At 43.5% G+C, this 23,676-nt stretch overlaps 1 protein-coding gene across 1 annotated transcript; it reads right to left on the bottom strand.

The window, feature by feature from the left end:
* Positions 1–503: 503 nt before the first annotated feature.
* Positions 504–17,800, bottom strand: LOC132872165 (uncharacterized). The gene is made up of 9 exons (XM_060906789.1): positions 17,693–17,800; positions 4,423–4,740; positions 4,003–4,314; positions 3,616–3,657; positions 1,397–1,486; positions 1,237–1,304; positions 1,061–1,126; positions 892–957; positions 504–784 (listed from the first exon to the last, which is right to left on the bottom strand). The coding sequence occupies exons 1-9, from the start codon at positions 17,730–17,732 to the stop codon at positions 677–679; spliced, it is 1,110 nt and encodes a 369-aa protein (XP_060762772.1). The 5' UTR covers positions 17,733–17,800; the 3' UTR covers positions 504–676.
* Positions 17,801–23,676: the final 5,876 nt, after the last annotated feature.

Here is a 23,676-nt window from a genome sequence, read left to right as displayed (position 1 = left end):
TCAGCTGGTCCAGGGCATTGAACCAGTGACCTTTTGGTCCCAAGGTTGCTTCTCTTATCATTAGGTCATGGCGTCCCTCAACAAGCTCTTAGTACTTTATTCTTTGATATTGGACATTCCAGGAAGAAAGAGTGCATTTCCTGTAACTCTCAGCTCAGCCGATTTCTAAGTAACAGAAATTTGGGCAAACGAGAATCTACAGGCTGAAAGGAACTGAAAACTGCTCTTGGACAATAATTATATATTTATAAACAGCTAAGACAAAAAAAAAAAAGGACACAGATACACAAAAATGTGCGGTTTATACATTCATTGAAAGCGTGTTAATTTTTTGATAGCAAACAAGAGCTCAAAGAGGGTTTTAACAATGACAAAGTGCTGCTTTAAAGATGTAAGTATAATGCAAAATATTACAAAAAGATCTTAAACCTTAATATGCAAAAGCATAAAATACAAAAAAATGAGTATACATTTTAAGAAGCATATGTACATAAACGCTGTATTATTGTTGTTGTTAATCACAATAAATTAATATTAGTTCAAAATAATTTTAAACAATATTTCATAAAAACATAAAATAAAAAAATTGTGTAAGTGTTGAATCATTTTGCTACAACAACGAACAAGTCAATGGAAATGCCTCACAGATATACTCGTGTGTGTGTGTGTGTGTTACTTAATTAGTTTTGATGCTGGCATATACTGTCGTATCTCCTGATGCCTGTTGAGTGTGTGCTGCTCTCACAGTGTTGCCGTGGACTACAGTCAAGTACGTCACATCATCCTGATGAGATAGAAGATCAATAACATGTGATTACACACATGCGTGCACACACACACACACACACACACACACACACACGAGATACACATTTCTAGAACAATACACACCTTTTCTTCCACATTGTTGCGTTGAGATTGTGGGTTTATAGCTGTGTACGGCACAACAGAATCATTCTGTAGAAAAACAAGTTATATTAGAACATCCCACACACATGCACGCAGAAACAAATGCACAAATCAGCAACACAGATTGTCCTGAGCACTTAAACACACTCACCTGTGTGTGTACTGATTCATAAGTGGGTTCTGATGTTGTGATCAAGTTCATAGGTTCGGTAAAGTTCTACACACCCGGGTGCACACACACACACACACACACACACACACATCGAATGTAAGACTTGTTACTAAAGAACATCCCACTAGTGAAACAACATGGATGTGTGCATTCACCTTCTTCTTCTGCTGTGTCTGCTGTCCTGTTTGTCCATCACTGATCTCAGTCTGTCTACGTCTCTGTTCTACAGAATGAAACAAGACAGAGTGAGACTGTAAAAATCACTCACTGTGCATGCGTGCGTGTGTGCGCATACGCATATGTGGGTGTGTGTACCAATGTGTTTCCAGTACATGACTCCTCCGAAGATCAGCAGCAGCAACAGAGCCATCACAACACCAACGCTGATGTAGATGTGTTGAGGATCTGTGTTTGAAGAGTTCACAGTGAAAAGCAATAAAAACATTCTGATTGGTCAAACGGAGTTGATTAATATTCTATAAGAGCTGCTCAGATTATCGCGCTGCTGCAAATTACAGGTTTAAATGTTCAGTAATGCACACCACCAGTGGAGAACCGTTCCTATTAGAGTTGGGACTTGAGCTCAGCCAAAACTTACTCAGATATCAAAAAGGCAACAGGGCAAAGGATTTTGTAAGGGATCAGCGGCAGGCTGCAGGTAGCTCCGTCGTATGTAGCTGTCAATGCTGATTTTAAAAGTAACTAAGTACAGGGATACAGGGAAATGAATCTTTAAGTCTGAGTGAAAAATACCGTGGCAAGCGTGCAGCGTGGAAGAAGAGTCTGGAGACAGAAATCTTAGTTTCTCAGTCGTTAGCCTGTAGCTCTCGATAACACTGGCTTGACCACTTTATTAGCATCCGTTAACATGACTAATGAACGCTACACTGACTGGAAGGTGACTTCACTACTGCGCAGACGGTGCCGACTCGCGGTTAAGCCCGTGTTGGCCTTTGAGAAGGCCTAGGGTGATAAATTTTTGTTCCCTCCCACTATAAATCAAAATCTGATTAACCAATCAGTCATTTGTCATTTCCTGCATAAACACACACTGCCATGGCCTTCTGTCCTGGCAAGGAAGTCCTAACCAATGAGTGAGCCAGCTCGAAACTCTTCTCAGCCTAGAGACAACAAACAAACAAATCTCATTGGATAACTGGATTTTAATGTTTTCAGGACAGTAACCCTTTCATTTGTGAAGCAAATTTGACAGAAAATGAGGCAGAATTAGAAAAGAATAATTATCATGAAATTATGAAAGAAATTAAAGAATGAAGGAAATTAAATATAACCTTTGAAATGCTAATATGTTTGAGCCTTCTCTGGAGGTCTAGAAGGCCCTGATGGTTACCCTCTGCACACCACGTCATGTTTAATTCCTTATGAGCAAATGATATCATTGTGTATTCAACTGGTGGAAAATCATCTCATCTCATTATCTCTAGCCTCTTTATCCTGTTCTACAGGGTCGCAGGCAAGCCGGAGACTATCCCAGCCGACTACGGGCAAAAGGTGGGGTACACTCTGGACAAGTCGCCAGGTCATCACAGGGCTGACACATAGACACAGACAACCATTCACACTCACATTCACACCTACGGTCAATTTAGAGTCACCAGTTAACCTAACCTGCATGTCTTTGGACTGTGGGGGAAACCGGAGCACCCGGAGGAAACCCACGCGGACACGGGGAGAACATGCAAACTCCGCACAGAAAGGCCCTCGCCGGCCACGGGGCTCGAACCCGGACCTTCTTGCTGTGAGGTGACAGCGCTAACCACAACACCACCGTGCCGCCCCAATTGTAATCATTAAACATTTTAATCTACTTTTAGAGCATGTATATATGATTAGAAATGAGTACTTTGGTCCTTTCCCAGAGAAAATAAATCTTTGCATTCCTGTAAATGTCAAACAAGCATGAAGCACAAAAACTGTAAATGAAGTTAATGCAGTCAATTCATCGTTACATTTTTCAGATGGTTCAGATGATTGTGGATTCACTTTATCATTGATCACAAGAATTGGTTTTGCTGTACTAACAAATCTGCAGCTGAATGTCACAGGTTTATATCAATGCGCTCGTTCTAATACATTATTGTACCTACGTATAGCAATGGCTCATTCACAGATTGTAGTCTGGTGGACACTTCAGATAATCTAAGACTAATTTTAAGATTTATTTGCTTCACTAACTAACCATCTGGATCATTTTTAGAGCTTATAAAAGTTCTGTATTTATAAAGAGTAGTTTTAAGAGATAATTATGTTCCTGGAGATGTTACGAGAACATCATGAAACTTCATCTGAAATGAACAGAAATTAATGGAGTGTATTGATCAGTACCTGTTTCAGATGTTTCAGAGGGTGCAGATGTTTTGTCATTAACCACTGGGGTTGATTTTGTTGTTATTGTGACATGTACAGGATAAAGTGTACCAGATAAAGTTAGTGTGTGATTCTTGCTGTGAGCTGATGTACTAACACACTAATAAACCCTTTTCATTCCAGTGTGTATCAGTGGTGTGTGGTACCTGGTTTGGAATGAGGTGAAGTTGTTCTGGTCACTGGTGCATCTGCAAGGAGAGAAAGGTTTAATAAGTTAGAAATGGAGTGTGAGATGCAGTGAGTGAAGGCAAGACACAAGTGTGTAAACTCAGTATGTTCTTTATTAAAGACAATCCAGGAATCGTAGTGAGAAGTGAAAGCGGGTCAGAACACAAACTCAGATAATCCATCATCATCATCAACACAAACACAGACGAGGGGCAGAACACAGAACAGAAACTTTTCACATCTGATTCTTACATTTTATTTCTGATTTTATGTTGCACTTTTCCTCTATTTCTTTATATTTCTTTACTTTAGCTACATACTGTAGTCAACTTCACACATGGTTTATTTACAGAAGGTCATTTTACCTCTTACTGTGAGACGGATGTCTCTGTAGATTCTGTACCTGATCCTACACCTGTAATCTCCTCCATCCTCTACAGTCAGGTGTGATACCAGTAGAGAGAGATTTCCTGGAAGATGATCATTAAAGAGCTGAACTCTGTCTGTGTAGAGATTTGTCTGGTCCTTTGGGAAGATTTCTTTGTAACCAGATTCTTTAGAAAATCTCCATGTGAAAGCTTGTGGTTTGGCTTGTAGTTCAGAGCAGGAGCAGGGCAGAAGGACAGACTGTCCCACGTATCCAGTCACAGTCTCTGTCGGTTGATTCAGTGTGCAACCTGGAGAATGAACAAACATCAACAAATTGCATCGCTGTTACAACATCAGATTAATCTGTCATGAGATTATCACTGAAGTAGCATTGTGAATAAAAATGAGTCCTTTACCTTTAACAGTGAGTTTGATGTCTCTGTATTGACTCCCTTTAACACTACACCTGTAATCTCCTCCATCCTCTTCAGTCAGGTGTGATATGAGCAGAGAGAGATTTCCTGAAGAGCGATCATTAACCAGCTGAAATCTCTCTTTGTACTGCTCACTCTCAGGAGATATCTTTACCCATTTATATGCATATGTTGTGTATCTCTCCCATGTGAATGTCTCAGGTGTGGTTTGGAGGTCAGTGCAGGAGCAGGGCAGCAGTACTGAGTCTCCTGTGTATGCAGTGATTCTTATTAAGCCTTCATTTCCTTCCAGCCAGCAGCCTGTAGGAACACAGCAGGTAATGATGTGTTAATGAGCAGTTCACCATCTGCAGCAACTCTACACAACTACAGACAACCTGGAACTCTACAACTCACTAACATCTACCACTCACTGAAGTCCACAGTCGGGATGTAACTGAATATGAAAACATAAACAGATAAACTGTATAAACAGATTGAAATGGATACAAATACAAATAAAGTCAGTATCTGAAGTGCAATATTCATTTACTCTTGTTTCGAAAGCTTGCCTGAAAGAGTCACAGATAGGTCACAAATAATTATAAAACATTATTTACAAGTAATTTTATGAACAATATGTCACTGTGCTGTATGCTTTTTCTAATCTACTGTAAATTTGAAGATAAAATCTAATCCACTCCATTTGGCTGATGCTTTTACCCAAAGCATCTTATAAAACTGGAGCAGGACACACCTGAGCAGGTGAAGGTTACTCCCGGCACCAGAGCAGCTTCATAGTGCTGGGATTTGAACTCATAACCTTTGTATGCTCAAATCTTTAATCACTGATGCACCACTTCTTTCTTCTAGCTTACACTGATTTAACCACATTTACCAATAAATTAACTGAGACTTAAACTCCAGTGCTTTACTTAACCAAAGTATCAAGCTTACCAAAAAAAAAAAAGCTGTCAGATCCACGCACGATCGTGCCGGGGCACATCGAACTTCCACACGCATGTATTCACGCTCTGAGCAGCGCACACCTCAAAGACTAATTACACATGCCTGTCCAAGATTAGAGCATAATCAGCGCATGCATACAACCCCGATTCCAAAAAAGTTGGGACAAAGTAAAATTGTAAATAAAAACGGAATGCAATGATGTGGAAGTTTCAAAAATCCATATTTTATTCAGAATAGAACATAGATGACATCTCATCTCATTATCTCTAGCCGCTTTATCCTTCTACAGGGTCGCAGGCAAGCTGGAGCCTATCCCAGCTGACTACGGGCGAAAGGCGGGGTACACCCTGGACAAGTCGCCAGGTCATCACAGGGCTGACACATAGACACAGACAACCATTCACACTCACATTCATACCTACGGTCAATTTTTAGAGTCACCAGTTAACCTAACCTGCATGTCTTTGGACTGTGGGGGAAACCGGAGCACCCGGAGGAAACCCACGCGGACACGGGGAGAACATGCAAACTCCACACAGAAAGGCCCTCGCCGGCCCCGGGGCTCGAACCCAGGACCTTCTTGCTGTGAGGCGACAGCGCAAACCACTACACCACCGTGCCGCCCCTCATAGATGACATATCAAATGTTTAAACTGAGAAAATGTATCATTTAAAGAGAAAAATTAGGTGATTTTAAATTTCATGACAACAACACATCTCAAAAAAGTTGGGACAAGGCCATGTTTCCCACTGTGAGACATCCCCTTTACTCTTTACAACAGTCTGTAAACGTCTGGGGACTGAGGAGACAAGTTGCTCAAGTTTAGGGATAGGAATGTTAACCCATTCTTGTCTAATGTAGGATTCCAGTTGCTCAACTTTCTTAGGTCTTTTTTGTCGTATCTTTCGTTTTATCATGCGCCAAATGTTTTCTATGGGTGAAAGATCTGGACTGCAGGCTGGCCAGTTCAGTACCCGGACCCTTCTTCTACGCAGCCATGATGCTGTAATTGATGCAGTATGTGGTTTGGCATCGTCATGTTGGAAAATGCAAGGTCTTCCCTGAAAGAGACGTCGTCTGGATGGGAGCATATGTTGCTCTAGAACCTGGATATACCTTTCAGAATTGATGGTGTCTTTCCAGATGTGTAAGCTGCCCATGCCACACGCACTAATGTAACCCCATACCATCAGAGATGCAGACTTCTGAACTGAGCGCTGATAACAACTTGGGTCGTCCTTCTCCTCTTTAGTCCGAATGACACGGCGTCCCTGATTTCCATAAAGAACTTCAAATTTTGATTCGTCTGACCACAGAACAGTTTTCCACTTTGCCACAGTCCATTTTAAATGAGCCTTGGCCCAGAGAAGACGTCTGCGCTTCTGGATCATGTTTAGATATGGCTTCTTCTTTCAACTAGAGTTTTATCTGGCAATGGCGGATGGCACGGTGAATTGTGTTCACAGATAATGTTCTCTGGAAATATTCCTGAGCCCATTTTGTGACCAATACAGAAGCATGCCTGTATGTGATGCAGTGCCGTCTAAGGGCCCGAAAATCATGGGCACCCAGTATGGTTTTCCGGCCTTGACCCTTACGCACAGAGATTCTTCCAGATTCTCTGAATCTTTTGATGATATTATGCACTGTCGATGATGATATGTTCAAACTCTTTGCAATTTTACACTGTCGAACTCCTTTCTGATATTGCTCCACTATTTGTCGGCGCAGAATTAGGGGGATTGGTGATCCTCTTCCCATCTTTACTTCTGAGAGCCGCTGCCACTCCAAGATGCTCTTTTTATACCCAGTCATGTTAATGACCTATTGCCAATTGACCTAATGAGTTGCAATTTGGTCCTCCATCTGTTCCTTTCTTGTACCTTTAACTTTTCCAGCCTCTTATTGCCCCTGTCCCAACGTTTTTGAGATGTGTTGCTGTCATGAAATTTCAAAATGTCTCACTTTCGGCATTTGATATGTTGTCTATGTTCTTTTGTGAATACAATATCAGTTTTTGAGATTTGTAAATTATTGCATTCCATTTTTATTTACAATTTATACTTTGTCACAACTGTTTTGGAATCAGCATTGTAAAAGGACGCTGTTCACTCTACAACATTATGAAGTATTGCATTCCCAGTGACCCTTACTGAGCCGTATGTTTATGTTGTTATTCTGGTTCTGGACTCTGATTCTGTATTTGGACTTTGGCCTTTGTCTGTGCCTCCAATTTTCCATTTGTGCCTCGCTCGACCTTTGCCTGTCCACCATTGCTGATTTTGCCTGCTGACTTGGATTAGATGCCCGCGTATTGTTATTTTCACAATAAACACTCTTCTTAACTTACATCGGCCTCTGACACTTACATGACAGAATATTTAACCTAATACACGCATGTCATGGAGGAGAAAAGGCTGTACTGTTCCATGCTGAGGTCAGGTTGCTGAACCCAGGATCTGTGATTTTTTTTCAATGGCTGGGGCTAAAAATACCAGCACCAAATCCAAATGGATTTTTGCCACAGTGCAGCTTTTTCGACTAGGACTTATTGGAGCCAGTGGCGTAGCCAGGATTTTTTACATGGGGTGGCCAAATGGGGGCCAAGGATATACAAGGGGTGGCCATGCTGTGACTAAATAAAGGGGGGGGGGTTCCGGGGGTCCTCCCCTGGGAAATTCTGAATTAGCTAGATTTGATTTCCTGTATTCTGATGTATCTGGTGGCATATCTGGTGCCTAACTCATGAACAAAACGCATGTGAGCCAAGAGGTCAGAAATTAATGTATTAATTTATTTATGTAATATAAAGCATCTGCAAAACAAAGAAACCATCCAACTTGTTTACTCTAGTTAAGCATCAGGATTTTAACGATCACTACTAAAATGCAAAAGTAAAAACTAAGAGATCACCTGTCCCAGGCACCTGGGAAGTAGGAAAGATATTAGTCAGGCTTGAATAAAGAGTGCTTTGCTCAGGAAAAGGAAAATACTTGTATACTTAACTCATACATACAACATATGTAAACACTTACAACATGTTGTGATATTGTCCATTGCAAGTACTGTACAAACTAAATGTGTTAAGTTACAAAATGTGTGCGTGTGTATGCACGTGTGTGAGTGAGTGAGTGAGTGAGTGAAAGTGTTACACTGATGTAACATGACATAGATGAGGTGTAGTGCATGAGTGGTGTGTGAGAGAGACAGAGAGAGAGAGAGAGAAAGTATGTGCACTGCATGTAGATATAGATGAGCTGTAGTATACGAATTGTGTGTGTGTGTGTGTGTGTGTGTGTGTGTAGATATATTACATGTAAATACAAAAATGAAGTGCAATAAGTTGTGTGTGTGAGAGACAGAGTGTATGTTCAGAGTGCATGAGTGTTGTGTGTGTTATATGTGAATATAGAAATGTAGTGCATGGGTGGTGTGTGGGTGAGTGTGTGTGTGTTCAGAGTGCATGAGTGTTGTGTATACCAGTGAGTGTATTACATGTAAATATAGAAATGTAGTGCATCATGCATGAGTGGTGTGTGTGTGTGTGTGTGTGTGTGTGTGTGTGTGTGTGTGTGTGTGTGTGTGTTGAGAGTGCATGAGTTGTATCTTATAGTGAGTGAGAGAAAGACATAGTGTGTGTTGAGAGTGAAGTATGTGTTCATATATGAGAGAGAGAGAGAGAGTTGACAGTGCATGAGTGTTACATTTAAATATAAAAAAGTCGTGCATGAGTTGTGTGTCTGTGTTGAGAGTGTATGAATGTTACATGTAAATATAGAAATGTAGTGCACAAATTGTGTGTGTGTGTGTGTGTGTGTGTGTGTGAGAGAGAGAGAGATAGATAGTGTGTTAAGAGAGTGCATAAGTGTTGTGTATGAGTGAGTGTGTTACATGTAAATATAGAAATGTGGTGCATGAGAGGGGTAGGGGGAGAGTGTGTGTGTGAGAGAGAGAGAGGGGTAGGGGGAGAGTGTGTGTGTGAGAGAGAGGGGTAGGGGGAGAGTGTGTGTGTGAGAGAGAGAGGGGTAGGGGGAGAGTGTGTGAGAGAGAGAGAGAGGGGTAGGGGGAGAGTGTGTGTGTGTGAGAGAGAGAGGGGTAGGGGGAGAGTGTGTGTGTGAGAGAGAGAGGGGTAAGGGGAGAGTGTGTGTGTGAGAGAGAGAGGGGTAGGGGGAGAGTGTGTGTGTGTGAGAGAGAGAGGGGTAGGGGGAGAGTGTGTGTGAGAGAGAGAGAGGGGTAGGGGGAGAGTGTGTGTGTGTGAGAGAGAGGGGTAGGGGGAGAGTGTGTGTGAGAGAGAGAGAGGGGTAGGGGGAGAGTGTGTGTGTGAGAGAGAGAGGGGTAGGGGGAGAGTGTGTGTGTGAGAGAGAGAGGGGTAAGGGGAGAGTGTGTGTGTGTGTGAGAGAGAGAGGGGTAGGGGGAGAGTGTGTGTGTGAGAGAGAGAGAGGGGTAGGGGGAGAGTGTGTGTGTGTGAGAGAGAGAGGGGTAGGGGGAGAGTGTGTGTGAGAGAGAGGGGTAGGGGGAGAGTGTGTGTGTGAGAGAGAGAGGGGTAGGGGGAGAGTGTGTGTGAGAGAGAGAGGGGTAGGGGGAGAGTGTGTGTGTGAGAGAGAGAGGGGTAGGGGGAGAGTGTGTGTGTGTGTGAGAGAGAGGGGTAGGGGGAGAGTGTGTGTGAGAGAGAGAGGGGTAGGGGGAGAGTGTGTGTGTGTGAGAGAGAGAGGGGTAGGGGGAGAGTGTGTGTGTGTGAGAGAGAGAGGGGTAGGGGGAGAGTGTGTGTGTGTGAGAGAGAGAGGGGTAGAGGGAGAGTGTGTGTGTGAGAGAGAGAGGGGTAGGGGGAGAGTGTGTGTGAGAGAGAGAGAGGGGTAGGGGGAGAGTGTGTGTGAGAGAGAGAGGGGTAGGGGGAGAGTGTGTGTGTGAGAGAGAGAGGGGTAAGGGGGAGAGTGTGTGTGTGAGAGAGAGAGGGGTAGGGGGAGAGTGTGTGTGTGTGAGAGAGAGAGGGGTAGGGGGAGAGTGTGTGTGTGAGAGAGAGAGGGGTAGGGGGAGAGTGTGTGTGTGAGAGAGAGAGGGGTAGGGGAGAGTGTGTGTGTGAGAGAGAGAGGGGTAAGGGGAGAGTGTGTGTGTGTGAGAGAGAGAGGGGTAGGGGGAGAGTGTGTGTGTGAGAGAGAGAGAGGGGTAGGGGGAGAGTGTGTGTGTGTGAGAGAGAGAGGGGTAGGGGGAGAGTGTGTGTGTGAGAGAGAGAGGGGTAGGGGGAGAGTGTGTGTGTGAGAGAGAGAGGGGTAGGGGGAGAGTGTGTGTGAGAGAGAGAGGGGTAGGGGGAGAGTGTGTGTGTGAGAGAGAGAGGGGTAGGGGGAGAGTGTGTGTGTGAGAGAGAGAGGGGTAGGGGGAGAGTGTGTGTGTGAGAGAGAGAGGGGTAGGGGGAGAGTGTGTGTGTGAGAGAGAGAGGGGTAGGGGGAGAGTGTGTGAGAGAGAGAGAGGGGTAGGGGAGAGTGTGTGTGTGAGAGAGAGAGGGGTAGGGGGAGAGTGTGTGTGAGAGAGAGAGGGGTAGGGGGAGAGTGTGTGTGTGAGAGAGAGAGGGGTAGGGGGAGAGTGTGTGTGTGTGAGAGAGAGGGGGTAGGGGGAGAGTGTGTGTGTGTGTGAGAGAGAGGGGTAGGGGGAGAGTGTGTGTGAGAGAGAGAGAGGGGTAGGGGGAGAGTGTGTGTGTGTGAGAGAGAGGGGTAGGGGGAGAGTGTGTGTGAGAGAGAGAGAGGGGTAGGGGGAGAGTGTGTGTGTGAGAGAGAGAGGGGTAGGGGGAGAGTGTGTGTGTGAGAGAGAGAGGGGTAGGGGGAGAGTGTGTGTGAGAGAGAGAGAGGGGTAGGGGGAGAGTGTGTGTGAGAGAGAGAGGGGTAGGGGGAGAGTGTGTGTGTGAGAGAGAGAGGGGTAAGGGGAGAGTGTGTGTGTGTGAGAGAGAGAGGGGTAGGGGGAGAGTGTGTGTGTGAGAGAGAGAGAGGGGTAGGGGGAGAGTGTGTGTGTGAGAGAGAGAGGGGTAGGGGGAGAGTGTGTGTGTGAGAGAGAGAGGGGTAGGGGGAGAGTGTGTGTGTGAGAGAGAGAGGGGTAGGGGGAGAGTGTGTGTGAGAGAGAGAGGGGTAGGGGGGAGAGTGTGTGTGTGAGAGAGAGAGGGGTAAGGGGAGAGTGTGTGTGTGAGAGAGAGAGAGGGGTAGGGGGAGAGTGTGTGTGTGAGAGAGAGAGGGGTAGGGGGAGAGTGTGTGTGAGAGAGAGAGAGAGGGGTAGGGGGAGAGTGTGTGTGTGAGAGAGAGAGGGGTAGGGGGAGAGTGTGTGTGTGAGAGAGAGAGGGGTAGGGGGAGAGTGTGTGTGTGAGAGAGAGAGGGGTAGGGGGAGAGTGTGTGTGAGAGAGAGAGGGGTAGGGGGAGAGTGTGTGTGTGAGAGAGAGAGGGGTAGGGGGAGAGTGTGTGTGTGAGAGAGAGAGGGGTAGGGGGAGAGTGTGTGTGTGAGAGAGAGAGGGGTAGGGGGAGAGTGTGTGTGTGAGAGAGAGAGGGGTAGGGGGAGAGTGTGTGTGTGAGAGAGAGAGGGGTAGGGGGAGAGTGTGTGTGTGAGAGAGAGAGGGGTAAGGGGAGAGTGTGTGTTGAGAGAATGCAGGAGTGTTGTGGATGTATGAGTGTGACAATTATTAATCAATGTGTACTCTCACCAGTAACACACAACATCTCTATATTTTCATTTAACAGACAAGGGTCATTCCATGTCAATTCACACAAATGCCCAAAACCTCCCCAGTGACACCTCTTCAATTTGCCTTATTTTAATTTTCTTAGTGCCTTATGATGTCAAATGAAAGAATCCAAAATTTTAGCTTCCTAGCTCGAACGTTTTTTGAGTTATGGCCCTTCAAAGTTTGGGTGCCGCGCCCACTTTTGGGGTCCGGGAATTGTACACTTAATTTGCAAGCATTTTTGGAGGCCCATATCTTTTGTTCTAAGGGGAATATAGACCTGTAAATTGCTATATCTATGTATTCTGGCCCTGTCTATCTGATTCTGCACCTAAAAATAGCACAAGTTTACTAACTTTAGAGATATTAACCCCTTAAAAGTGGATTTTTTTTAATGACAATTTTTTTTTGACATTTCAGGGGTCCATATCTTGGAAAGTTTTTGTGTTGATAGGGTTTAAACTGATTTATCATCATATTTGGGAACTCTACTGTGTACTTAGAGAGTTTCAGGGCACTCAGAGGTTTGGTGGGGGTACAGGAGGGCCACAAATATGGCTTCGGGACAAAATTACCATTTGGTACGTCCTACGTCAGGCCATTAGTTGGCCATGTGGGCACATGATGACTGGAATGAGCCTTTAACCCTATCAACAGACACCTTTTATCAAACTTTTAAGCCAATAAAAACTTTGATTATCCAACTCCTTCAATATAAAATAAGCATTTGTATATGGTACTATTTTTGCATATTTTCTGAAAAATCTTAAATCCGGAAAGTAGGTCAACTGTTGTTTTGACTGCCTGTTCATGCTTAAGGTAGTAAAAGCACACCCATATAGTGATTTTAATCTATGGGAAGATTATTTATACCCAATACCCCATTAGTTATATTGACAATTACAAGGGATAAACCCTTTCCCGGCTGTTTCACGATGCCGGTTTTTTTTTTTTTTTACATTTGACACCTTTCCCTGTATCCAACCAAACTCTGACCACTATACACTTAATAGTTAAATGCATCTTTCAAACAGGAAAGGGAAAGATGCAAACAAGGGGATCATCCCAAGAAAAACATCCTGGTTGCTTTACTACATTTGTTCTGACATCCGATCTGGAAGTTAAACCTAGACTCATCAGGGTTTTTTTTTTTTTTCAAGAAAAGGGGAAGGGGCCCCTAGCCACTCATGTGGGGAAAATTAGCATATCAATTAATAAAAAGGGGGAATACTAATTGATATGCTAATGTTCCCCACATGAGTGGCTAGGGGCCCCTTCCCCTTTTCTTGAAAAAAAAAAAAAACCTGATGAGTCTAGGTTTAACTTCCAGATCGGATGTCAGAACAAATGTAGTAAAGCAACCAGGATGTTTTTCTTGGGATCATCCCCTTGTTTGCATCTTTCCCTTTCCTGTTTGAAAGATGCATTTAACTATTAAGTGTATAGTGGTCAGAGTTTGGTTGGATACAGGGAAAGGTGTCAAATGTAAAAAAAAAAAAAAAAACGGCATCGTGAAACAGCCGGGAAAGGGTTTATCCCTTGTAATTGTCAATATAACTAATGGGGTATTGGGTATAAATAATCTTCCCATAGATTAAAATCACTATATGGGTGTGCTTTTACTACCTTAAACATGAACAGGCAGTCAAAACAACAGTTGACCTACTTTCCCGACTTAGGATTTTTCAGAAAATATGCAAAAATAGTACCATATACAAATGCTTATTTTATATTGAAGGAGTTGGATAATCAAAGTTTTTATTGGCTTAAAAGTTTGATAAAAGGTGTCTGCTGATAGGGTTAAAGGCTCATTCCAGTCATCATGTGCCCACATGGCCAACTAATGGCCTGAAGTAGGACGCACCAAACGGTAATTTTGTCCCGAAGCCATATTTGGGGCCCTCCTGTACCCCCACCAAACCTCTGAGTGCCCTGAAACTCTCTAAGTACACAGTAGAGTTCCCAAATATGATGATAAATCAGTTTAAACCCTATCAACACAAAAACTTTCCAAGATATGGACCCCTGAAATGTCAAAAAAAATTGTCATTAAAAAAATCCACTTTTAAGGGGTTAATATCTCTAATGTTAGTAAACTTGTGCTATTTTTAGGTGCAGAATCAGATAGACAGGGCCAGAATACATAGGATATAGCAATTTACAGGTCTATATTCCCCTTAGAACAAAAGATATGGGCCTCCAAAAATGCTTGCAAATTAAGTGTACAATTCCCAGACCCCAAAAGTGGGCGTGGCACCCAAACTTTGAAGGGCCAAAATTCAAAAACCGTTCCAGCTAGGAAGCTAAAATTTTGGATTCTTTCTTTTGACATCATAAGGCACTAATAAAATAAATATCAGGCAAATTGAAGAGGTGTCACTGGGGAGGGTGTGTGAATTGACATGGAATGGCCCTCAAACATTAACTTTAAAAGTTGCATTCTGCGGTTAGAGTGAGCAAAGTGATTCACAGACAGCTAACTTGCCGACGTAATTTTCTCTTTTGAGTCATACAATTGAAAACCACCGATGTTTTGCTTTCTATCTATCTAGTATCTATCTGTGTGTGCACACAGCACAAATCGCACTGTAGCCGGATATCTATAAAGACGCACATTTATCTATACGGTTGCATTTACATGTAAATGAAGGTTTCAGTCACTGAAAACGGATACTTTCGAAAACTCCGGGCAAAGTGGAGATTTCTGGAAACTCTGGAGATTTCTGGAAACTCTGAATTGTCTGACGACAGAATTGTAACTGTATGTCTACAAAGTGAGAACTTGAAGAGAGTATAAGAGATGAATAACTTACATCCCAAATTAATCGCACGTTCACGTAGTTCGTAGGTTGTTGTGTTGTCAGAGTAGAGCATGACTATCTGATACCACCTGCTGCTTGAACACACGAAATGTTTGTGTGCTACGGTAAAATGCATCCCCGCAGAAACCAAATAGGCGAAACAAAAATCCAGCGGGCGGAACTAACATTTCGTGGGACATATCGGTTTTATAAATTTTATTGTTCGGCCCTGGGGTGACCAGGGCGGGGCAAAGGTGTGCCCTGGGGTGGCCACGGCCCCCTCTGGCCACCCCTTAGCTCCGCCCCTGATTGGAGCCCATATCTCCAGAGTGCTTATGGGTCAGCTGCATGATCTACTGGCTCACTGGCACACTGGGTTGAACACCTAGTGAAGATGCAGCACCTAGGACACTGGGGCTCCCAGTCTTTCACCGAGGAACTCAACTCCTGGTCCCAGACCTCCAGGAAGGAGGCCCACCAATTTTTTTTTTTTTGGGGGGGGGCTGAGACTCCAGAAGCTGATGCAGAGGAGGAAGAGGCCTTCACTCCAGAGCTCCCTCCAGATGCTGGAGCAGTGGCCCCCACTCCAGAGCCAGTGCCAGGGGCCGACAGGGCAGCCTCTGCTCCAGCTTTCAGTGGGAACAATCTCTTTGCCATGCTGCCTGGCTATAAATATATAATCTCACCTCCTAGTTTCGAGGAGTTTGTCACTCCACTGTCAGGTTTCAGCTTAGACGAGCTATTCACTTCCCCACTGGGCTTCAAGGACGTCGTCGCCCCACCACCTGGTTTCGAGGAGTTTGTCACTCTGTTGCCTGGCTTCAGAATGAATGAGCTCTTTACTCCACCATCAGGCTTTGAGGACATCATCACTCCACTGCCAGGCTTCACCAAGGACGAGACTGTCACAGAAGCTAAGTCCAGACCTCCTGTGAAGCCGAGACCTGAACCCATGCATGAACCCAGGTCCAGGTCTAGATCCATGTTTACATCTAAGCCAGACCTGGACATTTTATGCCCCACGGGCCGCATCCGGCCCTTTGGTTCATTCTGACCGGCCCGCGTAAGGTTAATTAGAAATTACAAAATAAATTTATTTTCTAATTTTACCTCATGCATGGACTGAATGTGCATTGCTTTTATTTTGAAATTGTGTTCAACAAAAACGCAACACGCACGACATGAACATGACATGAAATCCCACGAAACCTAATCCCGCGATAACTACTTCTGTAATTTGTCCAGACCAACCACAAACTTGTATGTCATCCTCCAAACGGTCCAGCCAATCACATAGCATGACGTCACCAGCAGGCGCTGGAGCCCGAGCCGATCTCCGGCGAAAAACACCAAATGAGGTGATTCGACTACAAACGTGGGCATCATTATTATAACATGATGTATCTTGCTTGATATTTGGAGTAGAAAGACAATATTGTGATGTCTTCATTGTGTTTTGGGGTGAATGTGACTGAAAAAAAAATGGCACAAACGTTCACATTTTGTTAACCATTGTTTTGGGAAATTTGATTGAATAAATGACATTTTTTGTAAGGCAACCTCGTTTTTTCCATACTCTTACCAGTCTTAGCAGCTTGTAAAAACAATGTTATTTACTGCTTTATATAAAGAAATACAATTAATATTATGCAGAATTTAGTTCAGCCTTTTGGTCCGGCCCTCCACAAAAATTTCTGTTTCTCATGTGGCCCCATGGAAAAAATAATTGCCCACCCCTGATCTAAGCCCATGCCTAAAACTCCACCAGTGTCCTCACCACCATTTAAGGTCCAACCAGAACCCAAACTTCCACCCACATCCATGTTCTGGTGCCATGTCCCTCTCAAGCCAGAGCAGAGCACCAATGGCACTGCACCCAGCACCAGGTCCTCATCCCCAGGGACATTCAAGAGGGGTTTTAGCTCTGGAGGGAGATTTTTTTGTTGTTGTGGGGGGTCTGTCACATTTGCATGCATCCATGTATGTTAACACCTAGCATGCTTTGAAAGTCCCATTGCACACATTCACACTCTGAGCAGCACACACCTTAAAGACTAATTACACACACGTGTCCCAGAATAGCGCATGCATAAAAGGACACTGTTAAGAACATTGCGGACTATGGCGTTCCCAGTGACCCTTACTGAGCCGTATGTTTGTTGTTATTCTGGTTCTCGACTCAGATTCTGTATTTTGGACTTTGCCTTTTGTCTGTGCCTCAGATTGTCTGTTTCTGCCTCGCTCGACCTTTGCCTGTCCACCCTTGCTGATTTTGCCTGCTGACTTGGATTATATACCTGTATATTGTTATATTCACAATAAGCACTTTTCTGCACTTACATCCACCTCCACCACTTACATGACAAAAGCAAAGCAACTTACATGTCTATGGGTTTGTGTTCATCTTATATACTCACAATAATAAAGGGCACAGAAACTTATTTTAAAATGTTACATAAAGAGACTCTTGATCATTCTAGCTCCTGTCTAAAACATTAGATATCCCACTATACATTACATTTTCTCTTATTTTACTGCAAACTGATGCTATTTCTGTATCCTGGATATTGCGAGCACTAAACAGATACAGATAGTGTCATCATGTTGCACCACAAGTAATGACTGTAGAAAACCAAAAAACTGACCCAAATAAGTTCAGTTATTCAGTGTGTGCTTTACATTTCCATGTCATAAGTAAGATTACTCCATGATTTGAAGATTTAAAGGCTTTAAGAGTAAATACTGACATATTTTTAATGAAAGATTATTAAATACTGTAGGTGAGAGAGAGAGAAGCAGACTCACCTTCAGTGATGTGGAGAAGAAGATAAAAACACAAGAGCATTTTAATAACGTATGTCCACAACTTACTAAATGTCCATAAGCAGAGACACAATGTGCTGAAATGCAGAAACATTCGCTCTTCAGTGACAGCCTCCCCACATATACAACTACACACAACCACAAACCCATTACATGCAATGAAGTAATACTTTCCACAACTTTTTTCAGTTGCTACTTCCTCTTTCGTGTTTCACCACATGATGCAGCACATGCAACTATCTATCTATCTATCTATCTATCTATCTATCTATCTATCTATCTATCTATCTATCTATCTATCTATCTATCTACTGTATGTGGCCCATGTTAGTATTAATCACCTTCAGTGATATGAAGCTAATCCAAAGAGAGAATTAGAGCTAAACACACACACTGATTAATTTCTGCACCGTGTCTCATCATAATGAACACACTCTATAGATCCCACACTGCACGTTTAGCACTTGAACACATTTACACCCTTACAGGAAGTGCTAACACAGGAAGAGCAAAATTATCAGGATGTCACTGAGAAGGCAGAAGAGTGAAACATAACGAAAGCCAAAGCACGCTAACGCAGACAAACTCACTTTATATGAAATCAAGACATCGACAGGATATCTCATTACATTACTGGCATTTAGCAGACGCTCTTATCCAGAGTGACGTACAACATAATTGGAGCACTTGGAGGTTAGGTACCTTGCTCCAGGACACTTCAGACATTCCTTCTGATCTAGGGAATCGAACTGGCGACATTTTGGTCCCAAAGCTGCTAGGCCATGGTTTCCCCCATGCATAATGCATGGATTTGAGAGGCTGGTGTTGTTTATTCACTTTATTCTTCCAAACTGCAGGTGGATAGTTGCCTAAGATGGCGCCGGTGAGGAGGCTGCTGTGATAACTGCTCTGGCCACACTTTCTTTCTTTCTTGCTATTTTAAATTATTCAGCTGGTTACTTTTAGTTATTCAGGATGGCAACAATGATTAGATATGATAGAAATACCTTTATTTCTATTGGTCTACAATCTACTTACATATTGATGCTTTTAACTCCAGACTCAGCCTGGCAGAGAAAGATCTTGAAGGACAACAAAGGATGTGACCCAAAACAATGACCCCAGGGGAAATTATCCAACGTCACGACCAGGCTGCAGGCTCATGCACATTGTGCACCCATGCCCAGTGTCCTGATAACCAATGTGCAATCCATCAAGAACAAGTTTGATTTCCTCAGGGCCAGAGTCAAGTTCCAGAGGGACATTTGGGACTGCAACCTTCTCTGCTTCACTGAGACATGGCTGAGCCTGGCGGTACCAGACCACGCATGGCAATGGACATGGTGATGTAGATGTGTCTTTTCATACTAAGAAGATTGAGAAATTTTCATTTTAGTCTTAGGGGTAGGTTTTGTTTTTGGAGCAGAACTTGAAAACTCTGAGTGGTATGGTCTTGAAAGTTGGTATATGTGTTGATTAAGTAATGTATATGTACCTTTTGATACTAAGAAATGTGATAAATTTTAATTTTTAGCTCACCTTGACCAAAGGTCCGGTGGGTTTATGCCATGGGCTGCTGTGGTCAGTGTAAAGAGGTAGGGTTGGTTTCCTGCAGCAGCACTTGAAAAATGTGACAAATAATATCTTGAAACTTGGTAGATAGTTGGTATATAGGGCGGGGGATATAGAGGACTCTGTCTTCTTGTTATATGATATGAGATAATGATATTCTAAAAGAATAGCATACACTTTTTTAGTCATTTTTAATAAGGACTTGGCCAATTTTGCCATGTCTGCAATAGTCTACATGGAATTTTCATTTAACAGACAAACATAAAAATGTGGGGTTTTTTTAAATCAAACTTTTATTATTTTTAGGATTAACGTTATGTCCCTTGTACTATAAACTATATTTATTCAAAATAAACACATAACTTTTGGACAAAAATGTATGATTTGTGTGTGTCCCTCAGTTTGACTTACCACCCCATTATGTTTATATTTTCTGCCTATAAAAATGCACTGTTGCTTTAAATGACATCAAAAAGAGGAAGTGACATCATCTGAACCCTCACAGGAGCCAAATTCAAAAGCAGACAATTTCCCACATTATTTATTTGTTGTTATTGTATGTTAGACAGGGTCTGTCAAGCTTCACCTTACCACCCCATCATGCATAATAGACACGGAAACTGTTTTAATTTCATTCTTTTTTAACTTTTAATGAAAAAAAGATATTTTTGACTGAATAGGCGATATACTAGCTCAGCTAGTTGACCACATGGTGAGCTGTAGCAATTTTAAGGTAAAATTTACCATCCCGTAACACTTTGTATTGTGACAGGGTGGTAATGGGTGTGATGGGGGGGGGGGGGTTCTTGTTGCCATTTAAATTTGAAAATTGATTAAACTGGAGCCTAAATGTAGAAGGTATAATGTCTGCCTGGAGTAGGAAAGGTCAAGGGCATGTGTTATTAATGTTTTTGATGTAGGATAATCACTTTGTTTTCTGTTTACCCTCGGTTCGTCTCTTGCTCATCCTAATGCATGCACTCTCTTTCACTCACTCATTCCCTCACTCGCTCGCTCACCCTCTCACCACTTCCTACCTCTCACGTGCTCTCCATCCTCTCATCCACCCACTAACTATGTCACTCACTTATGTCTGTCTCTCTCTCACACACCCACTTTCTATCCTTCTCACTCATTCAGTCACCCACCCACCCACTCTCTGTGCTTTTCATTCAGTCACCCACTCAATCACTCTCATATTATCTCTCTAATCCACCCTCACTCACAATAATTTACTCTGTCACTCACTCACTCGCTCACTCACTCACTTACTCACTCACTCACTATCCCTCTCATCCACCCATTCACTCACTGAATCATTTACTCAGTCAGTCACTCACTCACTCATTCACACACTCACTGTATCTTTCACTCTCTCACTTTGTCCCATACTCACTCAGTCAGTAAATCAAGAATAATGACACATTTCATAATCGGCAGATCATGGCTACACTAAGTGCTGCCGAAAGACAACAGCGATACCGTGCCCGCTGGGACGCTGATCCCGAGAGGAGGCAAAAGTACTTAGAGAGTGAGAGGCAGAGATGGAGACATGATGTAGAAGAAGGGAGGAAGAAGTTGATGAATGATCTTCGTGAGAGAGGCAAACGTCAGCTACGAAAAAAGTGGAGCGAACAGAACAAAAGGAGAAAAGGCCTCTGCATGCTCTTGCGACAAGGCTTTCGCAGACAGCTTTTCGCAGACAGTTGTAATTTATCGTTGAGCGGGGAGTAATAGGCGTGCGTGATGTTATTCACCGCCACAACGCAAGGGGGCGCGATGTCGCGAAATCGCTAGGAGTAGTTGGTGGGTGTGGTTAGTGGAGTGTTTATCCTCCGCTTACTTATAATGACTAGAACTGGAGTCGTATAGATGTACGTACTTCCTCACTTCCTCGATCAACCGCTCTTCGTGCTGCTCCATCTTCGCTCGTGTTTTTAAAAATGGCGGTCGTGAAAACAAACCAAACCGGGAAAGTAGGGAAGCGGAAGTGCATGTACAGCGGATGTAGAGTGGACCAATCAGAGCTCTCTTGTCTGCGACGCTGTCTGCGAGGCTTCTGCGGTGGTCGCAATTTTTGGGAGGTGCGCACAGAGCGTCTGCGAAGGGGGGGGGCTACGCAGACGCTATCTGCGACGCCGTCTGCGAGGACTGGGTTGTCAGCATAAATTGGCCTAAAGGAGTCGAAGGCTAGGATGAAGGCTCTTGACACCCCTCCTCGGAGTCCAGATAATGTCCAACAGCTAGTGCAGCAGGCAGGACCTTCAAGGTCAGGGTAGTATCCAGTAAGGACTGAAAATAAATGGACAGTGGCCTAGTTGAGAATAAGAAGCCAGCCTATTGTTGATGTTATATGATGACTGACCCCCGAAGTTATAAATGTTTTTTTGCTGTGTTTTAGGCAACATGAAGCAGGAAAGTGTATGTCCAGGAGGAACAGAGAGAGACCACAGAAAGAAGTTGAGAAACTAACAAAATTGCTAGAAAAGGAGAGAAAACGAGCCAAAAAATTTGGAACCTTTTGAACGGCCAGTGTTTCCTAATTTAATTCCAGCATATTTGCCGTTGTTCGGAGCGCAGGTGGCCAAGTGGTTAGAGCGCTTGACCGCTAAGTGAACGGTCCCTGGTTCGAGCCTCGGCTCGACGGGGATCTGGGGCTCGCTCCCTGTCCACCCAGCAGTGAATGGGGACCTGGTGGAAACACTGGGGAAGTTAAAGGTGGCGAGGAAAGGAACTGGCCACCCTACCTCACTATGCCGATGGCCCAGGACAAGTGCGCTCTCTAACAGGCACTCCCCCAATGTACGAAAACATATATGGGACCCCCCCTTTGCTTTTTGCCATTGTTCATGCTGTTGCATTAATAAATACATTGATATATACATTGGATCTTGCATCATTAATTCATGTCATGTCCACATTTATATCCAGAATGAATAAAGTTAATGTTAAATTAAGGCAAAAACCAAGAAATTATAGAGACAGTCAAATTCAAATGATTTACCACCAGAGTCACATGATTTGCCACCCCATCACACGAGTTACCACCAGGTACAGTGTCGTCTTTTTTTTTTCTTAAATGATGGAAAGGGAATAAAATGCCCCACAAATGAATGTGGAATAAAGTTCTTATTTATTGGACTATTCCAATACATGTAACTTTTATTTGACAATGTGAAGTAAAATAGCATTTATTGTTGAAATAATGAGGCCGTTGACATGTGAAAATCATATTTCGAAGTTAAAAATCTAAAATAAAAAAAAACACCCTCTAATTAATTAACACGTTTAATTTTAGTATCAAAAATGGACATTTTATTTGTAGGAAAACACTACATTTTTTAAAATTATTTTATGTATTACATTTCAAATGGTGTGTATCTTGTCCATTATGAGGTGGTACAAAAATGACTCCCAGGTCTTAATGAAAAGGATAATATACCCTTGATGAAAATTTTGAAAATTGCAAAGTGGAAAAGGCAACCGTTTCACAGAATGACCCGACTATAGTTCAGCACAATACTTCTCTCAAAGCTCTTCATGAAGCTGAAGGATCTGGGACTCATCCCATTACTGTGTCAATGGATCCTCAACTTCCTTTCAGATAGACCACAAGCAGTCGAAATATGTTTCCCCCCAATCACCCTCAGCACTGGGGCCCCCCAGGGCTGTATTCTGAGACAACTGCTGTACTCTCTGTACACATATGACTGCATCGCCTCATCAGACTCCATCACCATTGTCAAGTTTGCTGACAACAGCCAGTGTTGTGGTAGGCCTGATCTCCGATAACAACAAGAAGGCCTACATGGAGGAGGTCGGAAACCTGGAGAACTGCTGCCTCCTCCTAAACATCAGCAAGACAAAGGAGCTGATTGTGGACTTCTGCACCAAGCAGGTGAAGAACTAAGCCCTTCTACATCAGTGGGACCACAGTGGAGAGAGTGGATAGTTTTGGGTACCTGGGTGTTTACATCACACAAGAGCTGTCAGCACTGAGCAGGACAGACAGGCTCTCTTGAGAGTGGTGCAATCAGTCCAGCACATCATCTGCATTGAGCTGCCTGACCTGCAATCTATCTACACTAAGCGGTGCCGGACCAAATAATAATAATAAATAATAATAAGTTCAATTTAGGGGGTGGCACGGTGGTGTAGTGGTTAGCGCTGTCGCCTCACAGCAAGAAGGTCCGGGTTCGAGCCCTGTGGCCAGCGAGGGCCTTTCTGTGCGGAGTTTACATGTTCTCCCCGTGTCCGCGTGGGTTTCCTCTGGGTGCTCCGGTTTTCCCCACAGTCCAAAGACATGCAGTTTAGGTTAACTGGTGACTCGAAATTGACCATAGGTGTGAATGTGAGTGTGAATGGTTGTCTGTGTCTATGTGTCAGCCCTGTGA

Source organism: Neoarius graeffei, chromosome 2 (assembly GCF_027579695.1).
Source record: "Neoarius graeffei isolate fNeoGra1 chromosome 2, fNeoGra1.pri, whole genome shotgun sequence".
Classification (NCBI taxonomy): Eukaryota; Metazoa; Chordata; class Actinopteri; order Siluriformes; family Ariidae; genus Neoarius; species Neoarius graeffei.
The sequence above is the reverse complement of the archived record's forward strand: the minus strand, read 5'-3'. Positions and strand labels throughout refer to the sequence as shown.

What these genes read in the sequence shown, in the direction of transcription:
- LOC132872165 (XM_060906789.1), bottom strand. Translation starts at nt 17,732, where the DNA reads ATGCTCTTGTGTTTTTATCTTCTTCTCCACATCACTGAAG. An exon ending in TCTTCTCCACATCACTGAAG is followed by an intron (nt 4,741 to 17,692) that starts GTGAGTCTGCTT and finishes GTGTTCCTACAG; the next exon opens with GCTGCTGGCTGGAAGGAAAT. An exon ending in CATCCGTCTCACAGTAAGAG is followed by an intron (nt 3,658 to 4,002) that starts GTAAAATGACCT and finishes CTCTCCTTGCAG; the next exon opens with ATGCACCAGTGACCAGAACA.